The 22,279-nt window shown below is 43.0% G+C and overlaps 1 protein-coding gene across 1 annotated transcript in view; it reads right to left on the minus strand.

The window, feature by feature from the left end:
* Positions 1–22,279, minus strand: part of lyst (lysosomal trafficking regulator) — a 51,366-nt gene that overhangs the window by 10,507 nt on the left and 18,580 nt on the right. Inside the window, 25 exon segments of the mRNA XM_025897275.1 lie at positions 253–462; positions 581–792; positions 903–1,094; positions 1,721–1,873; positions 2,665–2,831; positions 3,018–3,248; positions 3,400–3,569; positions 4,547–4,727; positions 5,293–5,917; positions 6,726–6,854; positions 6,945–7,143; positions 7,225–7,362; positions 8,192–8,341; positions 9,201–9,374; positions 10,010–10,255; positions 10,891–11,081; positions 11,776–11,927; positions 12,019–12,192; positions 12,305–12,921; positions 13,708–13,817; positions 14,333–14,399; positions 14,519–14,730; positions 16,457–16,613; positions 18,781–18,942; positions 19,041–19,983. Of these exon segments, the coding sequence (XP_025753060.1) occupies positions 253–462; positions 581–792; positions 903–1,094; positions 1,721–1,873; positions 2,665–2,831; positions 3,018–3,248; positions 3,400–3,569; positions 4,547–4,727; positions 5,293–5,917; positions 6,726–6,854; positions 6,945–7,143; positions 7,225–7,362; positions 8,192–8,341; positions 9,201–9,374; positions 10,010–10,255; positions 10,891–11,081; positions 11,776–11,927; positions 12,019–12,192; positions 12,305–12,921; positions 13,708–13,817; positions 14,333–14,399; positions 14,519–14,730; positions 16,457–16,613; positions 18,781–18,942; positions 19,041–19,983 (5,962 nt within the window).

The raw sequence follows: 22,279 nt of genomic DNA on the forward strand, positions 1-22,279 counted from the left end.
CACCGGCTATTGGAGCCAAGCTTTATCGAGCTTTCAGTAAAGTCTGGCAGTGGGATGAACAGGGAAAGACACCAATTTTTGAACTTTTAAAGCTAAAGAGGTTTTTTTTGTTTGTTTTTTTTGTTTTTTTAAAATCCTACAGATTTTTCTGTAACTAATTCACAATTTTTCTCATGATATAGATTAAAATGAACACAAATATCCTACTTTAGGGTCTAATTAATGGGAGTTAACGTGAGAAATCACATTCACCTCTAGTCCAGGGCTGAGACTCTCCTTGAGGATATCCAAATGTTTGGGATCAAACACAAACTGAAGTGCCTCCTTCCTGTCTGATAGGGGAAGTGCAGGGCTGAGTGTGTGCACCAGCAAACGGCCTATTTGGACCCGAAAAGTGTCCCGACAGGACCACAGGATCCTTCGCCACTGCTGATGTGGGGCTCCACCACGACCTGTGCTCCCCTACGGATACACAGTAGCAGCACTAGGTTAGCCATCAAACGCTACAACGCTCAGAGTAGAGGTTTACAAATAAGAGTTTCTAAAGCATGAAAAAGCTTCGACTGGACTGCTGTCGTACCAGGCTGACTTTGATCCCGTCCATCATGAGCTGGAGGATGTCCTTCTGGAAGCTCTTCTTGCTCGCAGGTGGCAGAGTGAAGGGAGTTGGAGAGTGCGGGACAGAAGCGGAGCCACCATCATCGTGTGGCTGATCAGCTGGATCTGGTGTGAAAAGCTGTTGGTCTGTGCACTCTGGGATATTCAGCAGATCAAATAAATCTTGACTCACATCTGAAATAAGGAAAACAAACAAACAAACAAACAAAACAGAAGCAGGATTAGCGTGCAGTGTTCAGAAAGGATTTAGACCAGATCATTCAGAGAAACACCAGGCTGTGTACCGTGGTAAATGAGTCTGTTGACGGCAAGAACCACAAGCCTCTGCAGCCGCTGGACAAACTCGGTCTCACTGGCACGGATGGGGTTTTCCTGGCTCATCCTCCTCTGCATCATTTGGTTGAGTTCGTCGCTGGCTACAGAGCGCATTCGCATCAGCAGAGAGTCAGTCTGGGCCAGAGAGAACCGGCGCCGACCTACAAGAACAATTTTGATAAGTGCTCGAATGTGGTTATAAAATTGGTAGTCTGGGATAATTAGCCGGTTTTCAGAAAGAATAAGCACACATGTTTTTGGTAAAGAGAAAATTATTAGGATTCACTAATCAAATAGTCATCTGTGCTGGAATGCTTAACACTGATGTAGTTAAGCATTTGATCTCTCACACACTCACACACGCACACAGAGGAGGCACCAGTAACACACTGGGGTACTGGGCAAATTAACCCCCAAGGTGAGGTTCTGGGGACAGGGTGAGTTCACTGCATGAGAGGGAAACATGCCCCTTGACAGGGAGGATGTTCTCCGCTGTGGACCGCAGTCCCAGCTACCTGCGTCACAGTGGAGCATGTAGGATGGAGCTCCAGTGGGGGAAGGGAGGGGGGAGTCCTGGGACAGGAAGCTGAATGGAGGGGACAAGGGGATCTGGCCATAGGAGCAGTAGTGCTGTCTGGGGATGCGGGGGATAATGGAGTCTTTGATGGCAATGGAACCTTCAGATCGGGATGAGGAGACGATCAATAAACAGACACATTTCTACCTCAAGCAGCACAGAAGCAGACTGCAGCTTTCTACAGTGCCAGAGCCAGTTTGAGACACTCACCGGCGATGCTCTTGCGTTTCTGATAGATGGCGTGATGCGGAGAGCTTGGGGCGTTAACAGAAGTGCTCAGTTTCTGAGGTTCCTGGTTGGCGGTCGTTTTTATGAACTCAATCGCCGACTGAAGGACACGGAACTGCAAAGCCACAGCCATCTCTGGGAAAAGAAAGATTTTTGCCATGTTAGAGCCAACCTGCTTCTGATGAGTGACTCGAGAGCTTCGAGGTCACGCTCTTCATGCTACAGTCAACTGAGTCTGTCTGTCAACTGACAGGTTGGTCAATTTTACAATTAATTACTGCTCTTTGATACTGAAAACACTAAAATAATGGCAACAGGACTTGCAAACAGAGCAGCACAGGTAGCCTCATGCAGCATTTAACGGTGTTGATTACACTAGTGATGAACACACACACCTCACTAACAAGGACACAGTCATTAAGTTGAAATAAGCAAACTGCAAAGTGCTGTACAATTAAGACTTGGAATAATTAAGAGAAGTTGAGAACAACAATACAAAATGTTTTTGCACAGGGGCCCATAATGGTAATAATACATCTGAACATTTGAATATAATATCTGAAATGAAAAACAACCAAAAATAAAAAGGTACACACTCATAATGCCATTCTAATGCTTCTGTGATCACAGAATGATAATATCAGATCATAAATATAGCGAGGAAATAAGTGCTAATGGGGAAGAGGAGGGAGAGATATTTTTCAGAGAGCAAATAAAGGGAAAAATGAGAGAAAACCATTTGGTGGGAAGATGAAAATGGGAGATATTTCTCAAATGAGTTTCCACTCTGCAGATGGAGATAATGAAGTGACAGCCCTATTTGTTTCTGTAGCCAAGCTTGACAGCTTGATATCATCCACGATTGCAGAGCATGGGAGGTGACAAGACCGATGTGTTTTGCATGTGTATCGAAATCCGGTTCTCACCTTGTGTGCGACGCATCTTGCTGGTCTGCATGAAACCCAGTAAGGTAATGAGGTCTTCGATGATGCGGAAGTACTGGGACCCAGAGGAGCTGCAGGAGTGAATAGTCACAGCTACAAGCATCTGCTGGATGTCACACACCAGGAGTTTGTAGTCATTCAGGGGAATACTACAGAGGGAGGACAAGGAAAACAAGAAAATATGAAGCACAGGAAGTCAGTCTACCACTCACATGTGCCAGATCAACCAACAATAAGAGGATTAATGATTTAATTCTTGGCTCAAAGGTTCAAGACAAAAGCTATGAATCCGTGGAAGTGTCTGAATGAATCATCCCCTGTTCTGGCAGTCGTACCCGTTCTCCATGCCATTGAGGGTAGACAGGGTGTTAAAGAGCACGTAGAGCAGTCCATGGTCTAGCAGGATGTCTGCCAGCTTGGGGCAGGCGTTGATGAGCTGCAGGAGCATACACAGAATGTTGTGCACCAAAGAGTTCTCATACAGAGAGTTCTCAATAAGACCCAACACTGGGATGATACAGCGCTTTCTGAAGGGTGAGAGATTTTCCATTTCCTCCAGGTCCAGACTAAAGAGAAACACAAGAAAGAACAATGTGGCACAACATGAAGAATATGTTTGCATCAAACATTATTCATACTGCAGACAATTCTATACATATTAATGTGCAATCATGCGCCTGTGGTGCAGTGGATGTTATGTATTGTCCCTGAACTCACTCTTCCTCCAGGCCCACCGGCCGTCCAAACAGCATCTCCAAGAAGCATTCAAGGAGCCCCTGGCTGCCTTGGTGGATGTATAGTTGGTTGGCCAGCAGTGAGAAGCCGTGATTCTTCAGAAACTTCTCCTTCTGCTCCTTAAGAGCTCTGGTGAAATAGGCGTCCAGCAGCTGGGAGGGAGGAGCAGAATAAATTACGCCTGTCAGTACAGAGGAGTACAGTGCCAGTGTTATCCCTCAGCCTCATAGAGGCATCCGTGGTATCAATTTGAAAGTCCTACATCGCCTTGTTCTCACGTTATCATGCTCACAAAGTTGGCTACGATAATACCCGTTCAGCCTTTGGTGGCTGAGAGGTTGATTGCAAAAACTAATGTGCCCTATGACCCCTGTCAGTTATAAAGGTGCGTACTTAACTCTAGACATCAAGTCTGTACTTTCATCTATTATGTGCACTTCTGTATGCGGGTAGATACTTAAATACTAAGCAGTGTTCTGAGTCTATGCCAGCTAGTCAAAGCTCTGTCAGCAATTACGACAATCCTCCTGTTTGTTTTATTAACAGCTGTTGCACCCTTTCACCTCTGACAATTGGGTTGTAGCACTGCCCCTGGAACCACATGTGTGTCGGCATTTAGGAGGGATATGCACAAAAAATTTCGGATTAATTGTTGGAAAATATAGTGAATGCAAGGTTTTTCAAAGAGCCACTATTTACAAGTTAATTATGATTAACAAAAGAAAATGTGTAGTGAAGTTTCAGTGCACAGACCTTTTAGCTGCAATAACCACCTAGTTTATAAAATTCTTGAAAAAAATACACAAAAGTAAAACAAAAGGCTATTCAGTGACAAAAAACATTTGTGATTTGGAGTTTTGGTGGGATTTGTAAGCATTAAGGAAAAAAGTAGTGTTCAGCCTGTCCAAGCTGTTCCCAGCTTTCTAAAAGCTCAGTGTGAGGTATCTAGGGGAAAAAAAGTGCTTGCTGCAAAGCATAAAATACAAAACTAATGTGTAAATACAGCTTGTTGGAATGGCAATGAGCTCACACATCCTACAGTTCGTAACAGTATTTTGCAGAACTCCTGGTGCAGAATCAGACCCCCCTCCGCTTTACAGTACGTCAGACTCTCTAAGGAGAAACCAACCTTCATGACTCCTTGCTGGATGAGCGGTGATGAGTGATTGACCAGGACGATGAGGGCCTCTGGCTGGATGAGTTTGTCCATCACCTCCTCAAGCATGAGGTCAGGCAACAGCAGCAAGACGCCCCTCAGAAGATCATAGAGCCCACAGCAGATCAGCACCAGGCAATCCTCTGTGCTCGACCTAAGAAACACACCAAGACGAATGTTACTGCACATGAACGGCTACACCAACCAAATAACACTAAGAAAGTCAAGTACACACAAAGTGTTGAATTTAATATATGTCACATTCATAAACCGAAATTAGCATCATAGTAGCATTTCAGCATTGCTCGCAACCCACGCTGTGCCTGCACTGATACCCAGTGACAGAAAAATTACAAAGAACCTTCAATTAAAAAAAACAAAAAATAGCAGCTGACAAGGAGGAATAAGCTGAATCTATCACGGAAGTACAAATCATTGTCATAGTTGGCTGGGGATTATTACTCTGAGCAAATGCTTTATGAAGATTATACAAATCCCAACTCTGGTCATTATCAGATGTGAGACTTTTCTGGTGATACATTCAGAGCTAAACCCACGTGCACGTGGATTTAGATAAACTGTTGCTCACTGCAGCTTGGCCACAGTTTGGTATGGGCTGCATAAACATAATTACTTATGATAATGAGCACTTAAAACATCATGAGTGTTATTTATTTATTCATTCATTCACAGCTGCCATGCTAAAGAGAACTACATACCTGTCATTGGACTCAGTCTTGCTGTGGGCCCTCTCATAGCCAGGAGAGTAGGTGTAACTTTCCCAGTCTTCAGGCATGGCGCTCCGGTCAGCAGCTGTGGGCCACCGGCTGATTGTCAGCGAGCCATTTGTAGCTGGGAAGGCCAGACCTAGACTGGCAAGATTGCTGTGGCTTCTCTGGAAGGACGGGATGCCTTTCAGGCTGTCAGGGCGGCGTGGCGCCTCGTCACTGACCCACTCGAACCTGTCCTCGGACTCTGCCACCCCAACGCTCCCGTCTGCCAGGCTGTCGACCTCTGCTGCCTCATCCCGCTCCTCCTCCACACTGATGGATGGTGTGCGCGGGGCCGCTCCCTCGCCTGCGTCTTTGTCCTCACATATCGTCTTGGCAGACTCACAGCTGCTGAGGAGCTGCTCATCACCTCCGCCCTTCTTGAGCGTCTCTGTGCTCCCGAGAGCCTGATGAGTGGCGAGGGATGCCCCGTCACCTTCGGCTGCCTCGTTTGAGCTACTGCGTCCGAGACGAGGCGTCAGCAGAGGCGAGGAGTACGGAGACGGCCCCAGACTAGGGGCACGTAATGACTGATCATCACCTCCATGATCAAGGGAAGCAGCATGGAGATGGCCTGGAAAACACAAGAGACTCATTGAGTATTTGCAGATGCTTCAATTAAAGGCTGCGGAGGACCTTATTTGTATGCACGCATAGTGTACAACACTTAAAGTGCAAATACAAATACTCAGAGACCAGCGGGCTGCGGCGAACAACATAATGCGACCTTGTTTAAACAGGACTAGGAAATTAAATCTATCCCCGTATGGCTGAGTTGATCACAAAGTATTGTAGGAATTACTCATGTGCTTGCTAAAGTTATCAAAGCGTTTAACTAAAATAAAATATAAATCAAAAAGAAACACAGTGAAGGCAAAATGGGGCTCTTAAAGTAAAACCAGGAATAATAAATGCTCAGTCAAAAGAGGTAAAATGATATGGTAATTAGATATGTTGTATTTATACCACAAAGTATAACAAAGAGAGGCTCTAATAGACTTACATCAAGCTGCGGTTATTTCAAGTCTTTTAAAAAGCTAAAAGCAGAGGAGGATGGGAGGGAGAGTTATAATGACCTAATGCTCAAGCATCAGCTTTTTCCCACAAGTAATGATGTTTACATTAAGTTCTTAAAATAAAACTTTTGAGACCAATTCATCACAGAGTGAGGGGGAAAAAACCCCAACATAATCAGGCTGATACAGCACTAAACACGATAAACAAATTTCCTTTGTTAGAGGCACATACTCTCATAAAAGCACTGCTGAGCTTTCGATTTATAATATCATTCAAAGCAACAACCTGAGGTCTGTATTTAATTATCTGCTATGTTAGGGTACTGGGAGTGCATTAAGGTTGGTGTTTAGTTGGAGCAGCTGTACCGTCATGAGGAGCATCGGCGAAAACAGTCGGGGAGAGCGACACCACAGAGCTGCTGGCAGACTTTCCTCCGCTGTTGGAGTGTCTTAGGTACATAATGGACTGCACCTTCTCCTGGTACAGCTTCCCATCTGACAGAGAAACATCAAAGGAACACGGCGCATTAGATTAATGGATCTTTGATATGGAGGCGCTGCACTCAGCTGCAACCGCTTCCTCACCTATATGCAGTGAGAAGTAGAAGGTGGATGGAGTGTGGCAGACGTAGGTGTTGGTAGGTGGGTGCACAGCCATCAGGAAGTTATAGATCAGTTTTAGCAGATCCATGTCCGGAGGAGACCCGAGTACTTCCTGGATGATTTTGATGAATGACAAAGACACCTCCTGCGGGATCGCTGTGAGATGCTCATCCCGATGTTCCTTAAAACAAACACGATATTTAAGATAAAAAGGAAGGAAGAGGGAAGGGAATGTGAAAGCAGCTCCGTGGCAGCGACCTACCTGTAATACCTGACAGGTGAGCAGGAAGCGATGCACTACTTCAGCCTTGAGGAACTGACGGATATTAAAGACCTGATGAGGGTGGTGAACCCTGATGAGGATCTCTAAGGCAGCCAGTAGCGTCTCCCACACTCCGCACTGACACAAACAGTAAATGACACCATATGATGGTTGAGACAGTAAAACAGTTCTAGAAAGAATCATCATGGACACTTTGATTTTAAAAAAATGTCGTCTGCAGCACAAAAACTGTAGGAATAACCACTAACTGATGCTTCCTCCCAAAACATTTGATTCACCAGAAGATAAAACCTTAAAATGCTTCAGAGGCCGTGATTATTTTGTGGGTGAACTAAAATCAGTGACTATGGCCACCAGAGTTAATGTATGAATTTCTAAGAAGCTCATCATTAGCTGATAATGTTTTAAGCTTTATGCCCCTCATCAGGAGTGGATATTAATAAATGAACAGACCCTGAGAAAACCAGAAATGCTGAGATTCACAAAAGTCATTCAGAAAAAAAACTTTCCTTCTTTTTCTTTACAACTGTACCTTCAGGTCTGATGAGAAAATGAATGATCAGATCTTGAACAAACTGCATTAGAAATTCAGCTCATTTGAAGTATCCTCACAGTAATGAATGTGTGATTGCTCATCTTCGCCTGCTTAGTTTGTCATGTTTTTGTCTGCCTTTGTTAGACACAGTGTCCTTTCTGGATATTTACGTTACAGATATCCTCGCCCGAAGGGCTGAACGATGAACTTTAACTTTATGTAATGTTACAGTTTCTTTTTGATGTAAATGCTAAATGATAAAAACTGTTCTTAAGAAAATATATATACATATATCCGTGTGCAAATACATGGATGTTGCTTTTGGACCTGATGAATATCAGTCAGACCAAAACGATGTAACTGAATTAGACGGTGTGCCATAGTTACATTTAATTGTAATGCAGTCTTTACCTCCGCCTTGGCCCAGATCTTCCAATCCAACAGAATGTCTGAGAGAAGCCTTAAATCCTGTACCACAGCCACTGATTCCGCGTCCAAACGGAACTGACCGTCTTCTCCGAGGATGAGGATGGGTCCACTGCAACACCCATCAAGTAAAGTCTAGGAAGGAAAAATGTGGCCGTCAGAAACGCAACAACTTCTATAGAGTTTCTGTGATAATAACTCACAGGGCGCCGTTCACTCTCATCAGAAACACACCTCAACATATTGATAATCTCTAGTTCTGAATCTCAAGCAGGAAGAAAATCAATACATTCTCCATGAAATTTTTGGAGTGCTTATCACTCAGTCAACTCAGTCAAAACTAATTCCATTTACTCCACGAGCAGCCCTGTCTGTATCGATCAAAGAATATCATTTGTGACCAGATTCACTGCAGTGATCATAAATCTTGCAGTCCTTTATGTCTCTGGTACATTGTGTTACTAGAAGACAGAAGCTTGCAGCCTTGCACTCAGTTAAAACATTGGAATGCGGATTAACAATGTAACTACCTCAGTTTAAGAAAGGTAGATTTCACAGATTTTACAGCATGAAATGAAAAGTACAAATGGAAACTATTAACAACTGCAGCACAGCGTGTTCCTTTTATATAGGTATGATTATGGGCATTTAATGCCACTAATCAGTGCAGTTCTATGCTATACAATACAGGATGTGAAAGCCTAAAGTGACAAATGCAATCAGAGTTGCTGTGTTACTCTGCAGGAGCTCAGTGTTTCATCAAGTCAGACACAATCCATTTCAGCCAGAGCCATCACATAGCTCAATTACAGACACAGCCAGAGGGTCAAGTAACAGCAGGGTCACCAACACCGGCTCAGAGAGGCACCAGTGTGTCGGGCCGGATCAGATTCATGGCCCAAAAAAATAAATAGAATAAATGGAGGATATGTTTTACTGCGCAGATCAGCTGAGGCTGCAGGGACAGAAGACAAGAGTTCAAGGTGTGACTCACTTTCAGCATGTGATATCCTACGATGCATTTGGGTTTGATGAGGACCTGATGGATCATGGAGTAACCATGGTAACAGTCCATTTCGTGGATGCGGTGTTGGTTAAATTTGGACAGCGACAGCAGCACTTGCAGGGCCAGAGCCTGGGTCTTCTCACAGTCACTGAGCTCCACTGTCTGGACACAACAGTGCCAGATGAGACGGGCAAAGAGGGGAAAAAATACAAAACAGAGTGAACATGAGGGCCTGCTGTGGCCACTGAGATCTCAGAGAAGCACAAAATAATGTCAAACACTTTCTTTATGAATGAAACTGAACTAATGGGCACCTCAGCCTGCAATATAATTAATCAAATACAAAAAGTCTTCAAAGTCATTCAAAAGCATTCTTTCTCCTACATACTGCAATCAAATTGCATACATATTATACAGGCTTTGCCCTTTACATTTAACTCTTTACTTACTTTGGGTCTCTTTAAATAATCATAACTCTGTTACAGTTTGTGTTAGAAAGAAAACCCCACTGGTTTCGGAAAGAAGAGAAGATGAGCTTTACGGAGATATTTGGTGTATAACGGTGGCACAAAGCATTCACGAGATACTGCTGTGTGCTCACAGACAGAAAAATCAGGTCCTAGATTTTACCATATGTGCCTCAGATTACTGTAACTCCTCAACTATTTTGGGCTAGAGAGAAAATTCAAACGGTTCTTGAAAGCTGAGAATTATTTAGCAATTTTAAAGCCAAAATTACAAAATAAGTCCAGGCAGCCTGTATGACACTCGGGCCATAAAGGGTTAAATTATCCCACCTGTGCAAAGAGGAAGACAAAAGTTCCAGTTCCTCCGATCTTGTGCAGCACACTCTGCAGGCCGTGGGTTTCAGTGGGGAGCAGAGCTCTGAAAGCACTGGACTCCAGGGAAACACTTTGCACCTCTTTGGAGCTGAAGGGCCGCTGGGTAACCACTGTCTTTGCTTGACCTTTCAGTCTGATTACAGGCTCATAAATTGTGTAGACTCTCGGACTGCTGGGGGCGTACACGACTGCCAGGCTCTCCTGTGCAGAAACACACGCACACAATGATCTTTTTGGGAAAAAACTGTCATCTTGATACTTGTAATGATTTAGGATATTAGATATAAAGTACTTTAAAAAACTTTAAATAAGGAGCCAAAGTATCCTCAAGTAGGAGGGCAAGGGTTGTTAGATTTAACAGGAAGTTACAAAAAAAATGGTCATACATTTATTCTTATCATCATGGCTTTTCTTTTTTTAAATCAGCATGGCTATTATCAACAAAGCAATTCCCACTTAATGGGAGAAAAACTATTTTCAGTCTCACTAAAATAACTGCAGCTTAACTATAATAGTTTTTTTTTTTCCATTTGGGACAAATTACTTCCTACCATGCAGTATCATTAATGACAGCTAATTGGAACAGCACATAACTCATACACCGTGAAATGAAACAATAAATGAGACATAGGGGGGATTTGCCACGCTAACAGAGCACTTGAATCACCCTGCATAAGTAGCGGGGTCGGCGGCGGGCGTGCAGGAATTGAGTGAGAGACGAACAAACACGGCAACATTTTTTTTCTGGCTTCATTTCATAATTACACTTTTTGTGACACGGCTGATGTTTTAATCCCTCATGTTAAAAAAGAGAAAAGAAAGAAAGAGAGACTTACGACCAAAGTTGTTGTGTCTACATCCTTGCTCTTCATTAAAATCTCTCTCACGTGCTCACACTTCAGACCTTCCTGGGTGACAAACTTGGAGAATGTTACACTGGGCTTGCCATACTTGCAGGGCATGATCGAGGTGAGGTCTGGTCCACTCGTGTACAGGTAGAAGGCCTCCTCAGATCCTATTCTAGACCCTGAAAAGAGGCATGCAAACATCTATTATTACTTGACTTAGGAAAAGGGAATATCCTCTCTCTTAAGGAATATCTTGGACATTTGTGTGTTTGTGCAATCCACAAGCTGTAAAATTGATTTGTGAGAAATCCAAACTAAAGCCTGAATGAACTCAAAGAGTTAATGATTTATATGATTCTACTAATACGCTGCAAATTAATAACACATGAGCTGATGCAATGAAAGACTGCCGAGGTGTCCTGGTCAACTTTTTTTTCTTGATACTTTCAGTCCTGCTTTTCGAAGAAGAACCTGCTACACACAATGAATTCCAACCACAGCGGAGAGGCCAAGCTTGTCTAAACACATCAGTCGGGCTCATAGGTCGAGAGCGCCTAGATTCAAGGCTTTCACAGCCAATTAGAGGTAACCAGAGAAGTATTCAGTAAGCCTCTCGAGAGAATGCTGAGAATCCACAGCATGCCACACATCACACCACGCGCAGCCTTCTACAGCTGCATACGCTTTTAAAATACAAATGCATCACAAAGCATTTATAGAGTTTCTACTGCTTTGTAAAAGTGAAGGTGATAATCAATGTGCCACCAGAGAGCAGCACTGAGGGCAGTTAAACAATTAAAACGGACTGCAGTACGCATGTCTAAGTATGATATTACAGACACTATCTTCAGTCCAGTTTAACAGGAGCCCTACCGTTGAAGAGTAGCACAGTGCCCATGTTCCAGCGTGTTCCCATCTCCTCTGAGGATGGCACACAGTGGCCCAACATGCAGAAGGTTTTGTTGCTGTCAGATGATAAACTGGACTTTCTGGGTAGGGTGTAATCCAAAGAAACCTCACACTTCCTACAGAAAATGGCAGTTTGGACTGAATTTTAATTATTTATCAAACCACGCGAGCCAAACGACAGCTTACATTTCGGTCAGATTTCCTCACCAGATGCCAGACACCCAGACGACCACGCGGCCATGGACGTTCTTCTTTCCCTCCGGCTGCTGGCTGTAAGTGAGGGCAAGGTGTTGCCACTGGCCCCCACTGAACAGGCCCTCACCTGAGTCTGCCTGTGCCAACAGGCCTGCTTTTATCTCATCGTTGGGGTCTATACAAATCCTGAGGAAAAGAAATATATTACAATACTTAAAGTCCAAGAAAATCTGAATACCTAAGAAACAGCACTCCATTCTTCTGACACTTCTTTGAGACTGCACTTCTTGGAGCTCACCTAAAAGTGAGAGAGCCTGTAGAGAAGTCTGCCCACACTTGAAGCATCAGTGCCTTGGAGCCCATGGATAGAATATGAATGAGTCCTTCCTCTAACAATCTTGTCCCTGCCTGAGATGACGCATGGTGCAACTCAGCTGCAGGAGGGTTACTTTCTTCTGGAAAACAATAAGCAGAGAATGTCAAAAACGATTCGTGTTCATGGGCATCAAGCACAAAGGATTCTTAGTGAAGGAGTTCTGCCTCACCCCTGTTTTTGTCCCCGTCCTTCGCTTCCTGCTCAGCCACCCTCAGCCACATAGAGGCACTGAAGCCGCTGGCCATATGGGGCCAGCAGTTCTGTCCAACTAAGGGCAGGTGGAGAGGAGCGATGTGCCAGGGAGAGGTGCGCAGGTGGCTCGGTTGGTACTCAGCTTCTCCCTCCCTACGGCCTGGAGACAGCTTGCTCTTCCAGAGCAAACCAACACTTTTCCCTCCAGCGCCACAGTTCTGTCTGGAGCTGGGGGAAAACCCTCCCGGAGTCGAAGCCCCAAGGATTATCGGAAAACTCAGAAAGTGTAGAGGTTCGATGTTCATGTTGGCTTCGACAATTTGTAAGATGCCCTTGAGTAAAATCTCCTGGGAGGTAACAAAGTAAATGTGAAGTTAGGGGAACCGTTTTAAATTTGACACACAAAAAACACTTAAATCTGGGCTTTTTTGTAACCCTAAACTTGAAGCTATTTTCAGATGCTCTCTTATTCACGAGGCATTGCCACAATGGGTAGCTCCACATATTTGATTGCACAGATTTTTTTGACACACCCAATAAAGAGATGTGTCCCCTTTAAAAAAAAAACAAAACCAACACCCCCCCACCCAAAAAAAAGCTAATACACTAAGAAATGTAACTGATTTAACTGTGATCCATAATAAACCTGCAGAATATTGATAAAGAACCAGCAAACAAACCATGACGAATGCAGATGAATACAGCTAAGCACAAAGAGTTGTGTGTTATTCTCATAGATGACAAAATTAACTTGCCTTGCAAGTGGTTAAAAATAAATCCTTCCTGTCTGTTCTCATAGACGTCTGAATTCCAATTAAATGCAGACGTGTGTTAATAACTACTAGTATTACATCTGTTCTGCACACTGTGGTGTTAATTGTATACAGAATGAAGCTACCTAAGGGAACATTATGTGTTGATACATTTTAAAGCGGCAAGAAGTGAGAAGAGAGGGTGACAGCGCGGTGTGTTAAAAATAGATTCTTGTTCCTGCTTTAAAACAAGCAAAAAAAAAAAAAAAAAAAAAAAAAATATGAGCATGCAGGCAGTGAGCCCAAGAAGACATCAGTGTCAGGCATCACTAGCAAGCAAACAGCACATTGTTGAGTGACTGATAGGAGTTGGCTATTTACAGTAGGTGGGGTCTTCTCCAGGAAGAGGCGACTCAATAGAGCCAGCTCCTCAGCTGTGATCCTCTGGCTCACCATGGCAACCAGCAGCTCCACAAGCACAGTCTGGCAATCTGAATGCAGACCAATGAAGAGCAGATTACATAAAGAGTTATCATCGGATTTTGGCAGGCATCAGAATAATTTCTTACCACAGAAAATACAGATGATTTTTTTTAGGATTTCTCAATAATTGTGAATGTAATCTATGTTGTATTTGATGTTTTAGCCATTACAAACTGGCTGACAAAATATCCCAAGGAAAAAATCCTCCCCAACACCACAGAGAACGAACACTTATCTTGTTTTTCCTTTAGATTGTGGACATCATGATATTATGATGTCAAATAAGATCAACTTAAGTTCCAAAGAAGCCCACCGGGTACAGACTGCCTAAGAACTACTAAAGGTACCTATGATAAAACATGACACTGAGCCCAGGGGACCCAGCTGAAATGTCAGAAGCAGAAAAAATCTCAGGAAAACAGCAAACTGAGAGGGCTCCCCTCCTCCTGAGACGTCACACATGAAAAATATCTGTTTAGATCAGATAAGACAGAAAAAAAATAAAGCAGGATGAAGAACAAACCTGTGAACGAGTGGTTTGTTTGACTGAGAATGTTGTGAAAGCCAGACAGGATAGTTTTGACTCCTCCCTGTGAAACAGGAACAAAGCAGTCAGTCATTTTCTTCAGACCACAGCTGAGTAGTAAAGTAAGACAAATACGGGAGGTGGTTAAGAGAAGCACAAAGAGGAAACTGTGGTTGGCGGGACCTGGTCATAGAGGAGAGCAGCATTGTGGCGATTGGCGTGTACTGCACCGAGCAGGCTGTGAAACACATGACTCAGAACCTCCAGGTCTGGGGAGCCAGAAGCAAGTAGTTGCAGCTCCATCGTGCAGATCTCTGGGAACAGGAGCGCGCCTCGCCCGGGCCCGTCTGCCACCGCTACAAACTCATGCAATGCGGCTGGCTCCACCTTCAAACCTAAGAAAGCCAACAGAAGAAGATCAGAGACACAAACAAGAGACTGGCACGCACTGCCTGCCTTGCTAACGCACAGGCACAATATGCCACCCTCTGCTCCTTGAACAGCGCCATGATTCAAAGGCATTCCCTCTCTTCGTTTCTTGGAGGTAGAGCATAAAAATGAATTTGCCTCAGTTCTGTGCTCAGCCGCAGAGCTGCCTCATGTTTTCAAGGAAAGCAGTCCAGCAGGCTCTCACATGGCTCCTAGAAACTCCTTTTAATTAAAGAAGCTTGGTTGTCTTACTGTGCACTGCTACACACTTTGTTACAATCTACCACTCACACATCCAGTCACATATTGCTTGCAGTAAATATAAACTAAAAGCCACGTACCAACTGTCATCCCCGTCTGCCTTGATAGTGCATTATGCTGATGCTTGTGTTTGGTCTGTGGTTAAATTTAATTGCAGGAAGTCTACAGTATGCATTTCACGTCACTTTTCGCTACGTTTATGGTTTTTATCCTTTCAATTAACCTCAAACTAATAAACACAAGGAGCTGGAGCAGTGTAAACGCCGCTAAGAGACCAGGAAATGCGAGGAGGCAGCAGCTACAGGAGCCAATTTGGACAAAACGAGAACAGCTTGAGGAGAGAAATTCTGGAATAAACACTTTTATTATTAAATATTTGAAATAATTTTGAATTGCTGTAATGCTATGTTTTAAAAGAAATACAGGAAAAAGGATCAAGTTTTAATTGAGTGTGAAAAAAGGAACAGTCATTGGTGCTTGTGCTCAGTTACTTAAGTTGAGCTATGTACCACTGAAAAAGGATTTTCAGTGGAAATAAGTGGTTTGATTTTACAGAAACACGAGATAAGGCTAATTGCCAAATAAATAGCACTGTATTGTAAAGTTGAAGTTGGTTTGCTCAATATGACTCAAGGTTAAGGATTCTCTGTTTCTCATGACATAAGAGTTTTCCGGGAAGCTAAAATTTCCATCTGATGAAGACTTTAAGTCACAAGATCTAGCTCATGAGGCCAAAAGAATTTAGTTGCCTGCAGTTGTAAAACAATGACTTTATTCTGAGGGGATAAAGTAAAAATATTGTAATCGGGCCATGTCTTTAACCTGCAAGCGGTGAAACAGAGCTGACACAATTGTTTAAACGCATTTTCTGCTGTGTCATATGCATGAATTAAAAACTAGCCACTGTTTATTGCTTCACATCCTCCACAGCACACCAAAGGAGGATGTTGGTTTTTTTCTTTATTATAAAAGTAACTGTCTCTATGTGCATTTGCACTGAAAAAAGAGCATTCAGTGAATGCACAGAACTCCAGAAAGAACTAATCATTCAGTAAAAGACTGAATAAACAGTTAACAGCGTGAGAAACAAGATTTTCCAAGACTAAAAACAAGCAGGTTTAGAGGTTATAACGGTCACATGACCTCTCAATCCATCGAGGTTAGTCTGTTGTTGTTATAGCCAATAAAAACAAGATGCAGAGAAGACAAACATCTGAAGTAAAAATGATTTATAGCATTCAGAAAATAAACTGAAAAATGAATAGGTAGTGAAAAGTAATAAGACTCATATAAGTGTGAACTGCAACCAGTGTCAGTAACAGTATCTGAAGTGGTTTGGTATGTGCAGCAGCTATGGATCCTTGAGGAGGAGTAAGTGAGAATAAAAGCACGCGCGTGTGTGTGGTAGTGTGGCAGTAAGTGTGGACCTACCCTCTTCCTGCTTGGCCATGTCCTCTGGGTTGCTTTCGCTGTCAGCGTCGTAGCCCTCCTCCTCCCCTGGGGGCTTGCCGCCGCAGCTCTGCACCTCGTCCACCTCCTCAGACAGATCGCCCGCTGGGGCCGCCCCCTCCGCCAACACCTGGAGCTTCTGGCAAGAAGAGAGTGAAAGAGCAAGTGAGGCAGAGGAGGAGGTAGGAAAGAGAAGAAGAAAAAAAAAGTCATGAATTTCAATCCCATACACTCCAAGTTCAATGGCTGGTTAAGTTTCAAGCAATTTGTAAGATAAGATTGCTTTCGTAAGAGCTTACCCAATGCTGCTTTTTAAAAAAAAAAAAATTCCTTGATCGAGAGTATTTTTAGGGTAAAATGTAAAAGGCATGACATGGAGTGTCATGCCTGATGCGGCGAATCGACTGCCCTCAAAACGGGGGAAAAAGAAAGTACAAGATTTTTAGTCATAAGACAAATATCAGCTGACCTGCAAGGCGCTCACACAGCCCCAGTTCCTCGACATGAACAGTCATCATATGTGCATGTAGGCAAACACACACACATGTAAACTGACAAACTCTAAACCATTTCCTGGTTCAAAGAGGCTCTTAGCAACACACACCTCTATTTCTTTGAAACTAATATGAGGCTGCTTTTATATTTAATTGTGAGTGAATATTTTAAAAGAATGGTCTAAATCAGTGGACAAACTTTGCGGTGGAAGACTAATCTCGGTGCTTCAAGCACATACTTGTAATGGTTAAGCGAACATCACAGTCTGCCAGTGCTCACTGAGAAAGAACTAAGCTCTTAGGAAATAGGTAAATCTATTATATAAAAAGCCAAATCCTCCTGTGTTGGAACAGGCTTATTCAGACAGGCATTTTAAGACTCGAAGAAAACACATCTAAGGCTGAGAGACAGGAGACAGCGACTTTCAGTCATTTAAGTGCGGACGGCTTTTTCTCGTTTGTGTTTGCCTTGTTTACGGAATAAATAAAAAACAGAGTCATGTCTCTTGCGAATCTTAAATAACACTGAACAAAGCCTGAACTGATAGTGGCACTGTTAAGGAGGTGAGAGTTTGTAGAGGCCCATCTGTACTGAGCAAATGAGAAACTGTCAACACGTGTGAAGATAACTGATTGAATTAAAAAAAAATGTTCTTAATATGTTAATTAAACTAAGTCTGTCTGAAGAGCTGACAGCAGAGTGTAAAATCCACTAAAACAAAGAAACATCAGCAGCATGCTGGGTTTTAAAATGAGGCTGCATCCGCTGCTGGCTCCACACAAGGGCTACAATTATTTACGTTCACTGTTTCTGTTGTTGTACATCAGGCTGATAACAGCTGCTTAGCAACATAGTGCGAGTGGCCTTACACGGCAGTACTGATGCTTGATAACACTTGGGTGGAAAATGGTTTTCCTCTCATTGTACGCTTGCCTCTTAAATAAACACCAATGCTCTTTATATTTTACCACGGTGCTCAAACACACGCTGTAGATGCACAGATGCTTCCCTCTGCAGACAAAAGAGTCAGCAAAATGAAACATACAATTTTCACTCGTGTTTGTACTGTATGTTATTGTCCGTCTGACTGGTTAATAGTGGTTGCTGGTGGGAGATGAAGAGTTAATAACATGGGGTCACACACAAGAAAATGCAGTTCTTTCTGATCACACAGGCTCTCAACTCTCTCTCCAGTTCTCAGCCCTGCCTGAAACCTTTGAAGGCATTTGCCCTTTTGTTTTGCCCTTCTGCCAAGTTGCTGAAATCAGTAGGAATTATCTCTGGAATTTGTTAAAAGAGTGAGAAAAACAGTAACATAAAAGACAGAGAAGTTAAAAACAGGCAGGAAAGTATGATTAGGAAGCCTTTTTTTTGAAAAGCATTAACTATTATAGAGTCAAAAGGACAGATATGGGCAATAAAGGCCACCTAGATACTAACTGCTCAAAAAAGGTCAAATAATGAACCCACAGCAGCTTTCATTTAGTGCCCTAATATAGTCATTTGAAATATTTATTTCATGAGTGACTGCTGATCTAAAATGAGGACTTTTTAGTAGTGTGAAAACAGGCACATATTGTGCAAGCGAAAACAAATGGTTTTAAAAAGAGATTTAAAAAAGATTAATTTTAATGAGTAAATGGAATTCAGCTCAACAAATAAAGATTAATGGAGAGACATTTTGCCAAAAGCTTTATAGAGTGATTAGATGTGATCAACAATGACAGCACCTCATGTCTCTTTATACATGAGTGTTTCATGAAAGTGGAGAATATTTATTGTCTCACAGGTTCTCCTAAGGCAGGACTCACCCTCTCTGGCTTCTCCTCGGGGGGATCCGGACAGGATGACACCTCGGCCAAGGCCACTCTCAGGAGAGAGTCAAACAGGGGTATGGCAAGGTCAGAGTTCACCACTCCAGACCGAGAGAGATGGTCTCTCACCTCTAACAAGGTATCCTCCACTGAATGGAGCTATAATCGAGAGGAAACAATTTAAGTTAAGCCAAAGTAAATTTTTGCGTATTTGGACTGTTTAGGGGTTAGTTAATTAAACACATTGCTCAACATACCTGATAAGAAAGCTCAGGCTCTATCCTCTGCAGGGCTGAGTTAGCACTGTGTAGGCAAATAGCCAGCAAAGCCTCAAGGAGACGAATACTTTGAAGCTGCCATTCTTCCTCAAGTTTCTTTGCTGGATCTTTGGTCTTTCCTTCAGCTGGACTGGTGCTGCTGGTTTCAGATGCATCATGAGAAGTCTCCTCCAGTCCCAGTGAAGTGGCTGTGGAGTCGGGGCTACCTTTACCTTTACCGTCTCTCTTCTTCTTTGCTTTTCCATCCTTTGTTTTACATGAGAGCTTCTGAATGACCATTGCCATGAGGCGCAAGCAGACATCCAATCCACCCAGCCTGAAGAACTGTTTCTGGAACAAAGGGCTGGCCAGGTAGATCCACCGACACACTGACCAAACATCAGCGGCGCGTCGTAGCTGCTCTTTAGAGGGCAGGGCTACACTGTCTGGGGACAGATATGGCAGCCGTCCACCCAGAGGTTCACTCGCTGTACTGTCATAACCTGACGTGTCTTCGGAGTCGTTGGCTGAGTCCCGGTCGGAATCGGCCTCCTTGCTGACGCAGAGGAAGGCCACACATAGAAAAAGATTGATAACGTGGAGGTGGATCTCTGTTCGGCTGCGCCCCGGTCCACGAGCCTGCCCGCTACGGCTCTTATGTCGTGGATAAGCCTCCTTCAGACCTTCATAGAACTTGCTGAGACTCTGTGCGCCTTCTCCGATGCCTCTGGGCCCCAGTTCCTCAGCCAGGCCTAAGACAGCCTCCCTTTCTTCAGCATCAGCACTCTCCAGCTCCTGAAGCACCACCTCAGCCTGCTGCTTTCCACTGCCTATTATCAGAGTCTCAAACACCTTCAAAGCTAAAGAGCGCGTCTGGTCCAAGTAGACAAGCTCTGTCACCTGGTTGAGTCCATTACAGCTAATAAAAAGGTCTCTGATCACCCTATAACACAAAAGATGAGAAACTAAGTTAAACAAAAAGGACATTTTAATAACTTGTTTTTCACATTAAAATGCACTGTGTCATTTATTACCCCCCTCATAAAGAACGGGTATACATATAAACCCAACACCAAAACTGATGAGAAGCTATGTAAAATGTAAATAGAAACAGAATCCCATGAATTATTATCAGTCACAACAGAACATAAATAAAACATAAAACATATAAAATATTTGTACTTAGAAAATGTACCAAGTCTTTCTGAAAACCATAGATATCACACCCTCTGGACTAAAGAGGAGAGGGAATATCTGACTTGCTATCAGCGTTCAGTTTAAAAGCCTGCACGTCTGATGGTATGGGGGTGCCTAAGTGCCTATGGTACTGCACATCTGGAAAAGCACCATCACTGCTGAAATGTATATCCAGGTTTTAGAGCAACATATGCTCCCATCCAGACAATGCCTTTTTTTAGGGAAGGTCTAAACTGCATACTACATCTACTACAACAGCATGGCTCCATAGTAGAAGAATCCTGAGGACATTTCACCAATTGAAAACGTTTAGTGTATCACGAAATGGAATGGGTGACAAAGAAGATCCAGGACTGTTGAGCAGCTAGAATCCTGTATCAGATAAGAATGGGACAACATTTCTCTCCAGCAGCTAGTGTCCTCATTTCACAGAGGTTTATGGACTGTTATTAAAAGAAGAGGAGATGCTACATGATTGTGAACATGTGAACACGATCCTGTTCCAACGTTTTTAAGCCGTGTTGCTGCCATCAAATTAAAAATGACCTTTTTCTTGAAATTGCATGTTTTCTCAGTTTAAACATACATTTTCTATCTTCTGCTGCAAATGTAATATGGGCTTATGAAATCTGCACATCATTACATTCTGTCATTTGCATTTTCCACAGCATCCCAACTTTTTTTGGAACTGGGGTTGTACTTCTTATTAGCCAGCAAAATAAACAACATGCTGACAACTCTGGTAGATGTGTAGAGTGCACACAAAACCCTCCTACCGTAGCGCTCCCTTATTAAAATAAAAAGCACCGCTCAGTTCAATCAGACAAGTGCTGTAACCAGCCAGTGACAGAAAAAAACCTCATCACGCAGGAGCCTTCACACGCCAACTCCATTTGTTCTCATCAGGTTGCAGAAATAATTTTCTCTCCAGCACAACACCTTTACATAAATAAGTCATCATCTACAATAATGCACACGGACACACCTGCTATTCTTTATTTACTGCGTTTTCTTTGTTCTCCAATGTCTTTTCTGCTTCATGTTCATTCTATTGAGCAACATGAAAGACAAATTCACGACTTGTTATCTTAAGGCAAATCATATTTTTACTGGGAAAACACAGCTGACACCTTACCCTTTTAAATTTGTTTACTGGTGATATACACACACACTACTGAGGCTATGATGAATAATAAATGAGGCTATCACAGCACAAGGTAAATTATGGTGAAAGAATAAAGCGTCACCTCTGAGTGAAATCAACATTTGGTGTGGAAAAACAACTTGAGAGAAGTGCTAACATTACAAACGGACTGAAATCCCACAAAAAACCCAAAAACAACCACTTTAATCTCAGCATGGAGTTTTCTCTGCAGTGTGCAGTGACACAGATGTTCAGTTAGAGCTTTGAGATGGGAGCGTGAAACACGAAACAAATTTAACAGATTATTAACTTGTTGATTTCTTTTCTCCAATTTAAACTCCTTTTCTCCAGTCTTCCTCTAAATAAATGTAGAGTTGATTAAATCTGCTTCTTCACAACATTTCCTCCTTTCATTAGTGGTCTGAAAGTCCATCAGGATGGCTATTCATTAGTCTGCATATTTAATGCTCACTTCTGAAAAATATGATTCCTGCTACGCAGAAACCGAAACGAGAGCAGGAGATGATGCAGTGGCGGGCAACGCATCAGATCATGTGCAACTTTGAAGAAAAGCTGCTCGTCTTTCAGGTTATCTTTCGATAACTTTTCCTGCATGAGCAGACTGCATAAGAAGGTGATGTAAAAACCACTTAAGTAGGATTGGTTTTGCCCATCCAGGTGAAGCATGATCACACAAATATTAAAATTCAGTCCTCATCAATTCAATCACTCGGTTTTTGAGACCACGAAAGACAGAAAAATCTGACACATGTCGCTCAAACCTTTTCCCGCAGTACTGAAGGCTCTGAAGCGCCAATCTGTGTAACTCATACATGAATGTGCTGAAAAGCAAACGATCTGTGGATACTATTTCGCCTAATTTTCATCCGTCTGTCAA

This window comes from Oreochromis niloticus, linkage group LG13, assembly GCF_001858045.2.
Source record: "Oreochromis niloticus isolate F11D_XX linkage group LG13, O_niloticus_UMD_NMBU, whole genome shotgun sequence".
In the NCBI taxonomy this organism is placed as follows: domain Eukaryota; kingdom Metazoa; phylum Chordata; class Actinopteri; order Cichliformes; family Cichlidae; genus Oreochromis; species Oreochromis niloticus.